We start from the raw sequence: 16,006 nt of genomic DNA on the forward strand, positions 1-16,006 counted from the left end.
GGCATCGCGGCGGGACGCCGGCCAGGACGGGGACGTACGGCAGGAGGTGCCACCTCGATGCCACCTCTGCAGCCCTTGCTGGCTGCCGCGCCAGCGCCTGGCTGCGCGAGCCGCCGTGCCGCCGGCATGGCGGGAGGACGGACGCCCGGCACGGGCCCCGCTCGCCCCACCGAGGGTGCTGCGAGGCGAGAGGGGCCCGCGGGCGCGGGCGGGAGGCCTTGGCACCCCCGGCCTCCAGCAGCCCTTCTAATTATAGCTGCGGGCGCAGGAAGCGCCGCGGCCTCCTGTGCAGGAAGCGGGGCGCACCCGCCCTCGGAGACTGAAAAACAACCGCGGCGGAGGTGCGCCGCCGACCGCCGCGGCCCGGCCGGCCGTGCCGAGCAGCCCCGGCCCCCCGGGCTGCCCCGGGCGGTGGGGCCGGGGGCGCCCGGGCCGTCTCTGCCGCGGCACCTCGTGGTCCGAGGTGCCTCGGGTCCTCGCCTCGGGCCCCCAGGGTCCTGCACGTGCCCGCGCCACCAGCACCGTCGCCTTGGGTCGGGCTCTGCTGCTCGGTGCCGGCGTGAAACGAGTCAGCAGGCAACAGCACAGACCTCCCGAGAGAGGGGCCCTGGGGACTGCTCCGGCCGCTTCGGCTCCATCGCTGAACCGCAGGGCTCCTCGCAGCCCCCGGGCTGCCCCATCCCGGTGTCCCGCTTTCTTCCAGCCTCTCCCTGCCGGCGCCCCTGCAGGTCCCTCCTGATGCGCCGGGGCAGAGCGGCCGGCGGCGCTGGGTACCTCCGCTCCCCTTCGGCACCCGCAGCCGAGGGCCAAGGACCTCTCTCCGGGCCGGGCGTCGCAGGGCTTTTGGCAGCAGCTCCTGTTTGGGACAGGAAATCGCATCCTCTCCGTGCAGTCCGGAGGGAGAAGCGGAGGAGGACGCAGCCCCAGCACAGCCGCCAGCCCGTCAGGAGGCGAGCGAGGCGAGCTGGGGGCTCCGGGGCCTCCCTGCCTGCCAGCACCGCTCTCTACCCGAGCACGGCTTTGGGGGCCGTGAGCCCGGTGCGGTGCTGCAGCCCCGTGCAGCGCTGGCCCCTAGCAGCACGGAGGCACACGCGCTCCTGAGGCTCGTCTCTGCCCGGGCATCCTCCGCCGGCACAGAGCCCCGGAGAGGCAGGAGGGCAGCCCGGGGCTGCGTGAGGTACCTGTTAACCAGGGACCCTTTTCCTTGAGAGCACAAGCGTTTCGGGCTGACTCATTTTGTGCTGCCCCTGAGCACCCAGCAATCTGCAGCTGCTGCCAGTGGGAGCTGGATCACAAGCAGCGGCTCAGAGATGCTCAGCACCTTTCAAGTCCCACGCTGACTGCGTGAGGGGTGCTGGGCACCAGTCAGACTTTCCGTTCTGTAGGAAATCCTGACATTTCAACCTCTCCTCTGTCCGGATTCAGAACAGAGTTGAAACTTCATCATTTATCACAGAATGGAGGCTCTAAAATACTTTGTTTTGGAAATACTGAAATGCCAGTTTGAAATGTTTCACTTTGACTGTGTCACTTCAACTGCTGCAGCAAGATGGGATCTGCTGCCATCCGAGAAGAGAAAGCCTCAATGTTTTCATACGCTGATGAAATCAATACATTCCCATGAATTATTTTGGTCTTGCCATGTCAGCATTTCCCAAGAGTATAGCGCTCAGGCAGAAATAGCGCCTTTTTCCCTCTGCTCCCCCCATCCACAGAGGCCAGCATCAGCTCCGTTTGCAGTTGCAAGGCACGAAAGGCATCCTAGAAGCAGAGCTGCTCTCGCAGGGCCTCTGCAGGCCCTGCCTGCCGGCACCCCTCGGCGCGAGAGCCCTGCGGAGCCCGGCCGGCACGCCAGCGGGGCCGTGCTCCCTGGGACCCGCGCTGGGGGGTGCAGCCACGGCCTCCAGCATAAGACACGGGCAGCCGGGGAAGGAGGAGGAGGAGGGTGGAGCGGGGCAGGAAGGGGGAGTCGTGCCGAGGGCCGAGTGTAACGCTAGCTGTGCGGCCTGCGTGCGGTTAGGCTGGGCCATTAGGGCGAGATTGTATCTTAGAGACTTTCCCACGCCTTGCGAGAGCTCTCCAGGCTGGCGCACGGAGGCAGGTGATGTTCGGCAGCTGCCGGCTGCTTTGCTGCCCCGGGCTGCAGGGCCAGGCAGCACGCGCTACCCGCGGAGCGGGGGTCCCGCCGTCCTCGCCAGCGGGGACGGCAGCCTCGCGCTCGCAGCGGGGCCGGGCAGCAGCCCCTGCCTCGCTGTGTCTCAGCTTCCCCGCCGGGCAATGCAACACGGCACCTAACGCCACGGAAGTATCCCCACGATTAGGCCTGCTGGCTGCTGGCTGCTGCCAGGCTTCACAGGGACACCCAGCACCATCAAACGTGGAGCCGAAAACACTGCAGGGGTAATGCAGCTCCTCAGCCCCGCTCTGGACTATGGATGTTCAGCATTTTGTTGGAGAATCACTGTCACAGGCCACTAATGTTTGCAAAGTGCTCTTCTATCGCAGAAGTGTTAGCAATCCTGCTGTGCTCAGAAATGAAGCAGCCACCGAAAATAATTCAGGCCCATTAGCGAAGCAAGGAAGGCTGTAACGGTCGGGCACACCAAAAGGCAAGTAAGGAACTGAACTGAGATAGTTTCCATCCTCAAACAATACTTTAACCACAAGCCACTTCTCCTGCAGCTGCGCTCTTTGAGTAGCCAGCCTGTGCAGCCTGCGCCTGCTGCCTGCCCCCGGCCCCCACCTGGAGCCCAAATCAGATCTCTGTGAGGGGCTAATTAAGAAACCTGAGACGGCAGCACGGAAATGGGAAGTGCTGCTGACTCCTGCCAGCCGGGGAGGAAACTGAGAGGGGGGCAAGGGGTTCAGAGCCTCCGATCCCAGTTTCCCCATTACGTTACGTGCCACTCGGTTTTGCAAAAACAATGTGCCTAATAGTGTACTGACACTTCACGTATAGGCAACCACCTGCGAGCAACGCAGGGAAAATTCGGGTCTTCATTCATTGACGTGGGTTCCTTTCAACTGGGATGGCAGAGCCGCCTGCCCAGCTCGGTGCTGCAAATAGCTCTGTGCTAGTAATCACTCGCGGGGTCTGTGCGACAGCAGCAGCCCCTTACCTGCCACTAATCTTCTGGAAGCAGAGCAGCATGGAGGCGTGGGGGGCCAGGGCCTTGCACGGGATGCCACCCCACTCCTGCTCATTTCCACCCTGCGCAGACGAAGGCACCTGCGGAGGCACCATCTGCGGGACCCGGCACGGGCTGCTTTACCCACAGCTGGAGGCGGGCAGGGCTTTGGCAAGGCAGCGCCCTCTCCCACGGAGAACACTGCTGTGCCCACGCGTCTCTCAGAGGAGCAGCTGAGGATCGCTCTTTTGTCTTGCAGCTCACAGGCTTCATTCAGAAAAGTGGCAGGCGGCTGCGCGAGGGGCCGGTGGGTGCGATCTGGGGGCTGACCGGCTTTCACCCCCGGTGATTCAGCAGGGTGCCACCCGGGGAGAAGGCAGCTCTCTGCTGAACATGGCTGGAGCGTCACACCGTGTGTGAGGATGTCACATGTCACCCTAAGCCACTGGACTTCTGTGCACAGAAGTGTCTTCGGTTTTCACCTTGCGGACTTTAGAATGAAAAGGAAAAGCAATTCCGGAGACAAAGTGAATTAGCAGTACAAACCAATCTCCAACTGCCTGGTATGCAGCAGAATTATCCTGCAGGCTCGTGGGACAGTCCTGCGGTCTGTGACACCTGGGGCCTGTGGGCTGCCCACTGCACCGGCAGAGCTCAGAGGGAAGGTCCGGATGGAGAGCAGGACCTCTGCTCTGGTGCCGGCCCCGCTCGCCCAGGCAGGCACAGCGAGGGACGCGGACCCAGGAGCAAGGGCAGCCTGCTGCTGGGCATCATGAGCAGGGGCAGATGTCAGAGCCGCTCTTGCCCTCCTATGGACTCGCGGTGTGACTTTGTGCAAGCAGCACAGGGCCCAGTTCAGCAAGGTGCTGAGCCCTCTGATCTCAGCCCAGAAGAGCATTTCAGTGGTGCTGGGCTTTAAGCCAATGACTAGTCCTGCCAGTTTACCCAGGACTGTGCAAGTGCTCGAGTGCTCTTCAGGCCAGGGCTCTCAAAGCTCTGGTGTTTCAGTTTTCCCATCTGAGAAATGGAGGGTTAATACACTCACTCTGCAGGGACAGTAGCAACCTTTCTACTGCTCCAAAAGTGCTTTGCTAGAACCGCCAAAGACAGGAAATGCAATGTGTTATAGATACACACCCATTATCAGCTTCTGAAAACGATATATGCTATCATGTGTGTCCTGGCAAGAGCTGTTGCAGAAGCTCTGGTTCAGCCTCAGGGGACCATATTTAAAAACCTACCCTCCAATAAGTTGTTTTTGAAATGCAAGCAAATAGTCAAATGCCTTTAATAATTTGACATGGGTCACTGTGGTTACTTGCAGTTCCAAAGTAATCTGCTAGATGGCATGATGCAATAATAATAATATCAATAATAATAATACACGGATTTGCTTTAATTGATCTAAACTCTATAAATGATTCATCAAATAGTTTAAACATATGTGTGTGTATTTTACTGGATTAGTAAATATTGCTCCCCTTCTGTAGTTCATTTATTTAAATAATGATGAACTGCTGTTTGCTGCAACTCCGGGATTTTTTCCGCTCTGTCGGAGGATACGAGAGCCTATCTGAGGAGCTGTAGCAACCACACAGAGCGAGACAACCGAGCTCGCTGAAGCTCTCGCTATGTACGTGCCTGCGTTCGTGCAGCGAGACGGTACGAGGCAGCTTCTCGCCGCTCGGCCGCCGCGCAGAAGTGCGGAGCGGAGCCCTGCTCGTACGTGACGGCTGCAGGCCGCCAGCCCCGGCAGCCGGCTCCCGAGGGAAAGGCGGCCCGCGCCGGCCCGGCGGGGGCTCCGGGGGGCTCCGCACCCCCGCCGCGCCCGCACCCCCCGCCGCGCCGGGGCCCCGCGGGGCGGGCCGGGGCCGGGGCCGGGGCTAGGGCCGGGGCCGGGCCCGGGGGCGGCGGCGAGGCCGGGGCCGCCCCGCCGGGGCCGGCCCGCCCCCAGCCCGCCCTCCCGCGCGGGGCCGGAGCCGGGGCGCCGCGGCGGGCGGCGCAGAGCGGCGGCGGCGGGCGGCGAGCAGCGCGCCGGCGGCTCCGCGGGCCGCGGGCACCGGGCGGCGGCGGCGGCGGCGGCGGCCGCTCCGCCCTCGGCGCGCGCGGGGCCTCCCCTCTCCGCGCCCGCGGAGGGTCGGCGCCCGCCTATATCTACGGCCGGGGCGGCCCGCCGCCCGCAAGGATGTGAGGCGGGCGGCGCGCAGCCGCCGCTGCCGTGGCATGCGCCCCGCCGGCCGGAGCCGTCCAGGTCGCCGTCCCCGTGCCGGTCGCGGTCGCCGTCCCCGCGGCGCCTAGCCGCGGCCGCGCGGGGCGATGCTGCCCTGGAAGAGGAGCAAGTTTGAGCTGATCGAGGGCGAGGCGCGGCGGCAGAGCAAGCCCAAGGGCTATGCGCTGAGCGTGCACTACTCGGCGCTCACCTCGCTGGCCCGCGCCTGCCCCGAGAGCGCCCTGCACCGCGTGGGCAGCATGTTCCGCTCCAAGCGGAGGAAATTCCGCGTGACCAGCGAGGACCCCACGTACACCGTGCTCTACCTGGGCAACGCCACCACCATCCAGTCCAAGGGCGAGGGCTGCACCGACCTGGCCGTCTGCAAGATCTGGAGCAAGAGCGAGGCGGGCCGGCAGGGCACCAAGATGAAGCTGACCATCAGCGCGCAGGGCATCCGCATGGCCCACGCCGAGGACAAGGGGCTGCGCCGGCCCGGCCACCTCTACCTGCTGCACCGGGTCACCTACTGCGTGGCCGACCCGCGCCTGCCGCGTGTCTTCGCCTGGATCTACCGCCACGAGCTGAAGCACAAGGCGGTGATGCTGCGCTGCCACGCCGTGCTCGTCTCCAAGCCCGAGAAGGCGAAGGCCATGGCGCTGCTGCTCTACCAGACCTCGGCCACGGCGCTGGCCGAGTTCCGCCGGCTGAAGAAGCGGGACGACGCGCGGCACCAGCAGCAGCAGCTGGTGGGCGAGCAGAGCATCCCGCTGGTGCCGCTGCGGAAGCTGCTCAACGGGCAGTGCTGCTACAAGCCGCCGGTGGAGCGGAGCCGCAGCGCGCCCAAGCTGGGCTCCATCACCGAGGACCTGCTGGGCGAGGAGCAGGAGGAGCGGGCCATGCACTGCGACTGCGAGGACATCCTGGAGGCGCTGGGCGAGCCCGAGGGCGAGCTGCTCCGCGCCGGCGCCGGCCGCGGCGAGGGCCCGGAGCTGGGCCAGCTCCTCCGCGACCTGGGCGAGCTCAGCCTCGGCAACGACCTGCGCTCGCTGCGCGCCGACCTCCGCGTCCGGCGGCTGCTCTCCGGCGAGAGCACGGGCAGCGAGTCCTCTCTCGAGAGCAACGGGCAGGACGGCGCCGCTCCGCCCTGCAACGGCGCCGAGCAGCCGCCCCCCGGCGACCCGGAGACCGGCTGAGCGCACGGCCCCGCCGCGGGCGCCCCGGGCCCCCTCCGGCGCCGCCGGGGCTGCACTGCCGCTGCGGGAGCGCCCCGGGACCCCCCGGTGCCGCCGGGAGCGCACGGTCCGCTCCGGCCTCGCCGAGGATGCGCGGTCCCCTCCGGTGCCGCTGGGGGTGCGCGGCCCCTCCGGGAGCGCCCCGGGTCCCCCCGGCCCCGTCGGGAGCGCACGGTCCCCTCCGGGAGCGCCCCGGGTCCCCCCGGCCCCGTCGGGAGCGCACGGTCCCCTCCGGGAGCGCCCCGGGTCCCCCCGGCCCCGTCGGGAGCGCACGGTCCCCTCCGGCCCCGCCGAGGTTGCGCGGCCCCTCCGGGAGCGTCCCCGGTCCCTCCGCCCCCCCGGTGCGCTCGGGCACCCTCCGGCCCCGCCGGGGCTCCCGGGCGCCCGCAGCAGCCCCGCGCCGTTCCCGCTCCCGGGGCCGGTGGCGGACGGGAGGCGGCTGCGGGCTGTTTACCTCCGGCTCAGCCCTTGAAGATCTGCCAAATTCCTGGAATAGCTTTCCCGGTGGGGGGGGGGGGGGGAAGGTGTTGCGCCTTGTTTACAGTTAGAAATTTCACATCCGAGAGGGGGGCCCCTGCCGTTTTCTACATTAAAGTCACTCCATCGTGCTGTCGTGTCCGAGAGGTTTGCACTGTTGTGAATTTTTTTTAATTATTATTATTTTTAATTTAGACCCTTTTGGGGGCCCCAATCCTGACCCCGGTCTCAATGCTCTAGATCTTTTGCTGTGCAAAAGAAGACTCTACCTGTGGCTGTTCACCTGTACATAGGGAAATGTATGCAAATACATTTTGTTATTTTTAAGAACACCACCATTGCGATCTCCTCTGTTTGCACATATGTGAAAAAAAAATAAAGATGACAATAATTTAAAAGAACTGGGGTCACTGTGGCGGTTTGGCCTCTTTGTGTGCGTTCCTATAAAGAGAAGAGGGGAGAGAGATCCCTTCAGGCGTGCTGTAGCCACAGTGAGCCACTGGGCAGAAGGGCCCTCGCAAGCACCAAACGTGATTCCTGGGCTGGGCGAAAATCTTACACCATGGAGAAATGTACTGGGCACTTAAGGTCTCTTACAACACACAGCAACGAGATTGTCTCTCCATGTCCCCTAATGACAGGAACGTGCCTGATGCCTCGTGCCTGCTCCTCTGTGGCCTCACTGTAGGCTTGAGAAACGCTGTAACCACGCGGTCTTGCGGCTGCTTTTGGGCTCACCTGGAGTTTCCCCCCAAGGCAGCCTCCAAGCCGCAGCAGCGGGGCCAGCGGCACTAGCAAGCCGCGGCGGGCGGACTGGACCCACGCTCGCAGGGGACAGCCGCCCCGGCCTTGCAGCGCTCCTCGGTGCTGCGAGCGCCACGTGGCCATCGCTTGGTGCGCAGCCGCTCGCTGCAGCGGGAGGACGCGGCTGCAGATGGACCCTTGCTGCTTCCCCTGCCAGCCCGAGACAATTTCATAACCCAGCCCCGGGTAGGCAGGGAAGCTGATTAGCCACACGACTGCCGTGTTATTTTTAGCGCTAAATCTGTTTGCAAGCAGCAAGCTCCCAGGGCAGCAGAGATGTTCCGGTTTCGTTCGTCCCAGTGTGGAGGTATCAATTAAGAGATAATTAATCATCTGGCATTTCTGATGTCTAAATGTTTTCCAGTGACTGTGCTGCAATCAGGTGAGTTGCAGGAATGTCAATGAATAGGCCCGGCCACTCCTGTGTCCACGAACTGCTGGGACCAGTCCATGCTCCTTGTGCAAGGAGCCAGCCTCTGAAGTTGTAAATACCTCATTAAAACATATTGCAAAATCTGCCACCACAGTAAGAAGCTTTTAAAATTGCCTCAGCGTGAGTCAGCCTGATGAGGGAGGCATGTCGGGGCTTTTTGCACAGGAAGGGCACCGTGGTGAAAGGGGGAAGACCCGTCCAAGCGGGCACCTTTTCACTCGGGTCACCAGTCCGTGAGGGGCAGCGAGATGCAGCAGGTGACAGCGGCCACCACTGGATTGAAGCACGGTCAGGCTGGCAGTTCATACCCCCCTGGAATGAGGTGGCCCCAGGAGCACGGCTGCTGCCCCGAGCGAGCGGGAGATGTTCGCCTGCCGCCTGCACGGGCAATAGCTCGCTTTAGAGGGTGCCCTCTGAAACCTAAGCGGGGACACTCTGCTCACCCCCCCCGTCCAAGGGAAGAGGCAGGTGATAAGGGTGAAATGACATATCAGGGAAAGCCTTCCTGCTTTATTTTCCCCAATCTCCAAGCTTCTGGGTGCCTTGCTTTCAGCGAGGTAACTTCAGTGTGCTGGAAACTGCGGAGTAGCCCAGAGCCACCCCCAGGTCTGTCTGCCACAGCTCGTTCCTCCTCAGGCGGAGGGAGAAGGTCACCCTTCAAGTGCAGCAGTGATAACGCAGCCCTGAGAGCAGGGCACGCTGCTCGAAACCTGGGAATTCACAGTCTTGACCTAACACCAGCTGCTGAATGACAGAGTGCTGTTTACTTTTACATCCTCTGTGTGTGCTTAAAGGCAGTTAAAGGCATTAGCTCAATCAATGCCTTTCCCTTCTCCAGAAGGGCCTTCGTGTCTGCAAAAGCAAGGAAACATTTTTATCACATGCTGGAGCTAAAAGGAGAATTCCCTGAGCAGCAACAGTAGCAGCCAGGGCCTAAAGCATTTCCTCTCAAAGTCTTAAGCAGGGCTACTGTGCAGTTGCCTTAGGAGCGAGAGGCCCATACAGACCATTAGCTGTCCACGTAGGGCCCAAATCCCTTTGCGTCTATGACATTTTGGTACCAGAACCATCCACTGAAAGCACTTTGAAAAAAATCCTAATCCAAAGCTTCCCCAAAGCGACCGTGCGAGGTTATCCATGTGCGTTTAACTGCTGTGCTCCTCCTGCAGCAGCATGCGCAGCGCGCTAGCAAATTAGAACAAGTGCACGTGAGGAGGAAAAGGTCATTGTATTTTCTGCGCAGCAAGTTTGAAGGAGCATCTCTCTAGGGTAAGGAGAGGAGGAGAGAGAGGCCCTCTCTGTATCTCTGTAATAGGTGCAGGCAAAGAATTGCACTGCTAATGATTTTTCTTTGCAGCAAATAACTTCCTTCTGAGTTCAAATGCCTGCATGCCTGCTGGGGGGGAGGCAGCCCAGGAGGATGTATGTATTCCTGGTGCAAGGCTGTGGGAAAGCCTCCGTGGGACAGGTAGCCTCTGCTGACTGCTGCGAAACCATCCCTGTTCCTGGCAGTGCTTAAATCAGTAGCGGACAAACTAGTTTGTGGTCTCTGCTCAGTGCTGGGGTTCATCCCAGCCTGGCCTGTGTTGCAGCCAGTGCCGGCGCTGGTCCCAGCAGAGGAAGCGCAGGCGCCCTACAAGGTGTGTTATAGCCGCCTCGTGCTATCGGCAGAGACTTACGTTCCCCTGTCGATCAGGCTCCATCCATCAGCGCTAGCTCAGCTCTACGCTTGGGGTGGTGAATCAGCCCCTGACGCAGCCGAAGCATGTGGGCTGTGAAAAGAGCAAAGCCGTCTCTGAAAATCTGCTCCCAAACAGCCAGGAAGTCCGTCCCCAGCACCCGTTTCCCAGGGCCTGGCCAGCAAAGGGAGAGCAAAGGTGGGCTAATTGCTATACTGGCATGTTTGGGCTGCGTGCGGCAAAGTCAAAAGTGGGAACAGATGTTTGCAAAATTACAGGTCAATCACTGCTATCTACCACGGCCATAAATCACTCCCTGGTCACGGAGGCATCAGCCACAGGCTTGGCAAGCCATGCTTTCTGCCCTCCGCTCAGGCAGCTCTCGGAGGTTTCCAGCGCAGCAAAGTTTAACACTGAGCTCACTTGAACTCCACACGGCTTTGACCTAGCAGACAGCATGTGATGAATTGGCCCGAAAATCGCTGTATCAAATGTTACAGTACCAGGAAAGAGGATGATCCTGCTCAAATGGCACGCTGCAGAGACGTACAGTACAAGAGTCTCGGGATATAGCACTAGGCGCTGATCCTTCAGCAAGTCAGCCTAGAAACCACAGCAGACGGCTGAGACTTCCAGAGTGTATTATGGTTATTCAGAGTGTGATATTATTCCAGGCAACACCGATGATTGCCAGAATGTGAAGAGATTAGGCAAAAAGGAACACTTGTCGCTAGCGCTATTTGTTGACTTTGTGTATTTGCTGATGTGCTGCAGGCTCGCTGCTTCCCACCTAGACTTGCTTCTGCTCACAACTAATGAAGCTGGGGAAGGCCACACAAACGCGGAAGGGTTTGCGGAGTCTTGCATGCCGCTTCTTGCTTCCCTCTGCCCTTAGCATGCCCTTCCCCTGTCTTTAGATCTTCCTCATCCACAACAGGAAAATATAACATTTACAACCAGAAAAATTAGCCAGTGGTCAAATGGTGCGAATCAGATCTTGAAACGACTTATAGCATGGACTGAGGTACTGATTTAGGTTCAGAGTTGCTTGCATTTCATTTTGATGACGTGCTCCGTGAAGCAGATGCCCGTTCGCCTCGCCAGGAGGGTTGCTGCAAGAATTGCTGGCTGTGGGGCTGTTTCGAACGCCCTGGTGCAAGGCCTGGTGTTGAATCACCAGGTCAGTGGTGAAAAAACGATTACTTTTTGTGGAATAGTCAATAACCTGCATCAAGCACAACTCCAGCCCCTGGAACAGCTACAAAACATCCTCGATGCACACACACTGCAACTCCCACGACGAAGCCGGTGGGAGCCAGGATTTCCTGCGGGAAGGTGTGCTGGGGCACAGCAGCTGGCCCGTCCTCGCGCCTGCTCCTCTCCTCTCCCCTTGCCTTGCCGCCCCAGGGCTGTGGGTGCCCCTGGCCCTGCAGCCTGGCTGCGTGCTGGGAACAGGACCCTCCTCCAGAGGGGACATGGGATTTCTAAAAACAGGGTATGCACCTTTTCCTGCCTCTTCCTAATGAGGAGGTGAAGCCAGAAGTTTGCAGCCAGAAAGGGAGGGACTTGGGGCGAGCAGAGCCAGGGATGTGTCCTGGGGGGCTCCCATGCCTGCGGATGGTAGCTCAGATTTTCCCAATGCTCCAACAGGTCCTGGAGTCGAACAAGCTATTGAATGGTGGCTTTTAGGAAGATTTCTGTGTGTAAAACAGAACAAAGCAATCCAAAACTTCTCTTTTCTTCCAGGCGTCCCTCCTTCACTCCGGCTGCGTCTCCCTTCCCCTGCTTCCCCTGCAGCCAGGAGAGCAGAGCTGCATTTCCTTGGCAAGGAGCAACCCCAAACTCCTGCCTCCCCAGGAGCCCGTTGCCGGAGCGGTTCCCTCTCCTGATCCCGGTCCGCCGCAGCCCGCCCCGGCGGGAGAGGAGCGCTGCTGGCGGCAGGTTGGGCTGTTTTGCCGGGCAGCGGGGCGGATGAGCTGCGGGGATAGGAATGCGAGGAGGAGGCCAGGAGGGACGGCCGAGCGGGCAGCGGGAAGCCCGGGCAAGGTCAGTTCATCCGCAGGGCTGCGCTTCGCCTCTCTTCACGCGGCAAGGTGACACCGCCGGCTGACGGTCTGACACGCGCTCGCTCGCTGGTCCCGGGGGGCTGTTTGGGGAAGGGGGGAGATCACAGTGGGGTTAGCGCCCTGCAAAGTGCGTGAGCTGGAAGGGGGGGGAGGAATCGGACATTGCTGTGAACCAGCGTGAAATCAAAGCTCTTCACTCAAAAAACATGCCATTCCCCTTCGCCGGTGGGAGCTCTGCCCGGCAGGCGGGCTGGACGCTGCAAAAACACTGGGCGTAACGGTTATACAACGAAGGACACGGGCCCCCTCCTGCCCGCGGCCCGGCGCCGCGGCTCAGCGCTCCAGCCTGCAGCTGCCCAGCACCCTCCAGGATCCGGCCTCGGCCGTAAGCTGGACCGCGCTCCTCAGTGCTGGTGAGGGGCGGAGGCAGGAGAAAGGCTGCAAAACGCCCTTTTCCGATCTGGGAGATGCTCTGGGAGGCATCTGCCTGCTCCTTGTGCTCAGGGCTCGGTAAGCCAAAGCCCAGCGCCCGGGCCCCACGCACCCCTGCCCCACGCTCGCAGCACCGCTCCGCAGGGAGTCGCTCCAGGTGCTGATGCCGGGCGCCCGCAGAGAGACCCCTCCGAGGGAGCAGGATGAGGCCACCGGGGCCCCAGCACAGCCTCCCCCGCTGGGCTGCACACCCACAGAGCTGCACAAGGAATAGGTGGAGGGCCTGCTGGTTAAGGAGCTTATTCCCACCTCCACCCCCCTAATTACTGCCTTGCCACAGGGAGGTGCTGGCCGGGGCAGGGAGGAGGCCGCCCTTGGGGGCAAGGCCCAGTTTGGGGCAGGAGCTGGGCCGGGCATAGCCCCGAAAGCCAAAGGGCAGGACGGGCCTCTCTTGGCGCAGACGTCCGGGCTTTCGTGCTGCTCTGCTCCAGCTCCAGCCCGGGCCTGGGGTGGCCCGCCATGCTGCGTCCCTCTGCCTGTCCCCTTGCCTCCAGCACGTCCTCGCAAGCCCCCGGGAACGGGGGCGGCACGGGGCAGGCACCGGGGGGGCCATGGTGCATGTGCGCTGCCCCTCACCCTGCAGTTCCTGCCTGCGGGGCCCCGGCGGGATTTGAGGAGAGGTTCGCAGGAAAGAGGGCATTTGGCAGAAAAGAAGCAGGCAAGTTCAAGGCGTTGCAAGGTGGCAAGGAAGGGGCAGCAAGCGGCAACGTCGCGTGACGGACACGAGCTCTGCCCTGGAGACCTAACCCCGGTGATGGACGTGCCCAGAGAGCACCCTTCACGCTCTCCTCGCCCGCTCCGAAATGGGCCCGGCCGGCCCCCGTGCAGAGGGGCGCCGTGCTCACCACCGCGGCCAGGGCCAGGGCCGGCCGTCCCCGCTCCGGCACGGCTCTGCCCGTCCGCCCGCCGAGCCCCAGGGACGCCAGCAAAGGGCTGCAGCGCGGCACTCATCGCTCCTCCCGCAGCGCCGCGAAGTCGCACGCCGTCAGCTCGGATGCACGAGGGAGCTAAAACGTGACATTAATTACAGCTGACGCTGTTCCTGGAGGCAGCCGGCAGCACCAGCCGCTGCTGCCGAGGGAAGGCAATCGCCCGCTCCCGTGCGCAGGCCGGGGCTCTGGGGTGGGCTGGCCAGTGCCGCCAGCGCCTGCCGTGACCCTCGAGTCCTGCCCAGCTGGTTTCTGTCCGTGATGCTGTGCCAAAGAGATGGCATTGCTGCCGCAGCCGCGCACCCCCGGAGCGCCCGCAACGGCTGCACGGGCTGGCTGCTGGCGGGCGGCAGGGGACCGCTCTCCCGAGGTGCTAGGTCCAGGCTTGACCCATGGGAGATATCGGAGCAAAGGGCTCCTTGCTGTAAGCAAAGGTCCATGCAGCTGGCCAGGCTAACAGCTCGTCCTCCGAACCTGGGACGACTCAGCTCCGGCTCAGTCCGTACCACGCTCAGGCTGCAGGGCAGGGGAAGCATCAGCGACCCGGGAGAGCCCCGAGCGTGCCCTCCCGCTGCCCAGCTCCATCCCTGCGGCCGCATCCTGCTGAGTGCCTGCCCCGTGGTGCCGCGCAGCCTCTGCCCTGTCCGGGCAGCACTGCCTGCAGCGGGGCACTGCCTTCCCCAGCCTTGCACGCCGGCTGCGACCTCCTCAAGCTGCCCCCTCTCGCCGCCGCTCCCCATCCCCTGGAACAACCCGCGGGGACGGCTGCCCACCTCACTCTCAGACAGCTCTTCTCCCATCCCAGTTTCACGCCAAGTCAGAGCTGCCACTCGCTGCTGTTTTGGCGCCCGCGCGTGCCCGCGAGAGTTGCCAGCTTTGGCACACGGCGCTGGGCAGCCCGCAGCTGCGAGGGCTCCTGCTGCTCTGGGCAGGGAACAGTTAAGGGAATTAGGATGAAAAGTTGTTATAAATAATTTGGTTGCTCCTGTAGGAAGATTGTGATTTAGCTTAATTATCATAATTACATTTTCAATCTCGCTGCTAATAATTACAAAACAATAGAGCAGAATGTTAATGCAGCCTCCTGCTTTCCCTAGCAGCTACTTTTCATTCCTCTGCTTGAAGTAATTCTGCGGGAATGGCAGGGCAGCCTGCAGGGGCAGAGGACTGCTATGGCAGGTAAGGATGCACTATTTCCTTATTGCCTCATTCTGGGAGTCGAAAGGTCTCATTCCCTTCTGCCTGGTACGGTGATTTACACTTGAGCTCCAGGATCAGTAATGGGATCCTCTGAGTGCAGCCTGTTTATGTGCAAACACATCTTCTCTTCTCTTGAAAGTAGGGAAAAATAGTTTGGAAACATTTGTTTCTGAGGGGGGAGACATGCATTTGCTTTGGCTGTGCATGTTCTGTTCCCTGCTTCCCCACCATCCCCTCTCTGGGTGAGTCAGGAACAGCTCCATCCATGTCCACAGTGCCACAGGAGATGAGACGGGTGCAAGAGAAGAACCGGCCCCCAGGCGTTTGCTGGCAGGGATGTTCACAGAAACAGCTAATTAAAGCTGAGTGTTAGAGGCGATGACTTTTGAACATGGACAGGAGCAGCTCAGGATCTGCCATGCAGAAAGCTCCAGGGGAAGCAACCAGCCCTAAAAGGAGGCAGCGGAGAGGCTCACTCGGAGATGCAGGGGGCACATCCGTGTCTGTGCCCCATGTCGCTCCAGCATCCCTAGTACCTGCACAGACCCAGCCCTGACCCACGTGGGGCTGGGGCAGGTCCCTGGGTTCAGGCTCCTCCAGGGTAATCTGCCATCTGCCGCTGTCCCTGCAGGTGACACCAGGTCCTGCCCTGCCTCCCGCCTGCCACACCTGCTCCTGCAGTGTGCGGGATGAGAACTGAGCCACTTATCCTTAGTGATGCTCCAATCTCATCTTATTTTCTTAAGCAATGGCCAGGCTTTAGAGAGCATCTCTTCATGTACAGCTTTGTATGGCATGGCAGAGTCCCTGCGCCAAAACTTAAACTATCCCACAAGTATGACTTTGCTGCAAAGGCCTCTGGCTCCAGCCCCAGCTGGAGCGAGTTCCCACACCAGATTTCTAGCAGAGCCTGCAGCGCAGAGCGGCCATGCTGGAGGCCCTAAGGTCCCCTAGGATCTGCTGGAGGTGGTGGACAGGCAAGCAGTATGTACATGGCTGTTTCTAGAAAAGGCCATTGGACTTCCCTGCCTTCCCGTTTTTGGACTCCTAGCCCCAGTCCCACAGACACCATTTGATTACTGATGCTTTAAACTGGGCTTAACCTACTGCCTATGAACACATGCTTTAGAGAGAAATGAAAAAGAAAATAGACCACCCAGAGCTCTCAGATAGTGACACAGAGGAGTGAGGACCATTGCAGACATGGGGGGTATCACAAGGAATTAGTGTGCAGTGGTAAAAAGTCTGGGAGTCCTTATCAGACCTCTTGGCTAGCCCAGACCTGGAGACCATCAGCTGTGCCACAGGCAGTCAGTCCTGCTGCCCTCCTCAGGCTGCCAGCGCTCGGGACATT

General features: G+C 61.3%; 1 protein-coding gene across 1 annotated transcript; it reads left to right on the forward strand.

Annotated features, from left to right (window-relative positions):
- Positions 1-5,316: 5,316 nt before the first annotated feature.
- FAM43A (family with sequence similarity 43 member A) lies at positions 5,317-7,450 on the forward strand. Its single transcript, XM_013959612.2, has one exon. The coding sequence runs from the start codon at positions 5,445-5,447 to the stop codon at positions 6,531-6,533; it is 1,089 nt and encodes a 362-aa protein (XP_013815066.2). The 5' UTR covers positions 5,317-5,444; the 3' UTR covers positions 6,534-7,450.
- Positions 7,451-16,006: the final 8,556 nt, after the last annotated feature.

This window comes from Apteryx mantelli, chromosome 9, assembly GCF_036417845.1.
Source record: "Apteryx mantelli isolate bAptMan1 chromosome 9, bAptMan1.hap1, whole genome shotgun sequence".
NCBI classification, from domain to species: Eukaryota; Metazoa; Chordata; class Aves; order Apterygiformes; family Apterygidae; genus Apteryx; species Apteryx mantelli.

What these genes read in the sequence shown, in the direction of transcription:
- FAM43A (XM_013959612.2), top strand. Translation starts at nt 5,445, where the DNA reads ATGCTGCCCTGGAAGAGGAGCAAGTTTGAGCTGATCGAGGGCGAGGCG.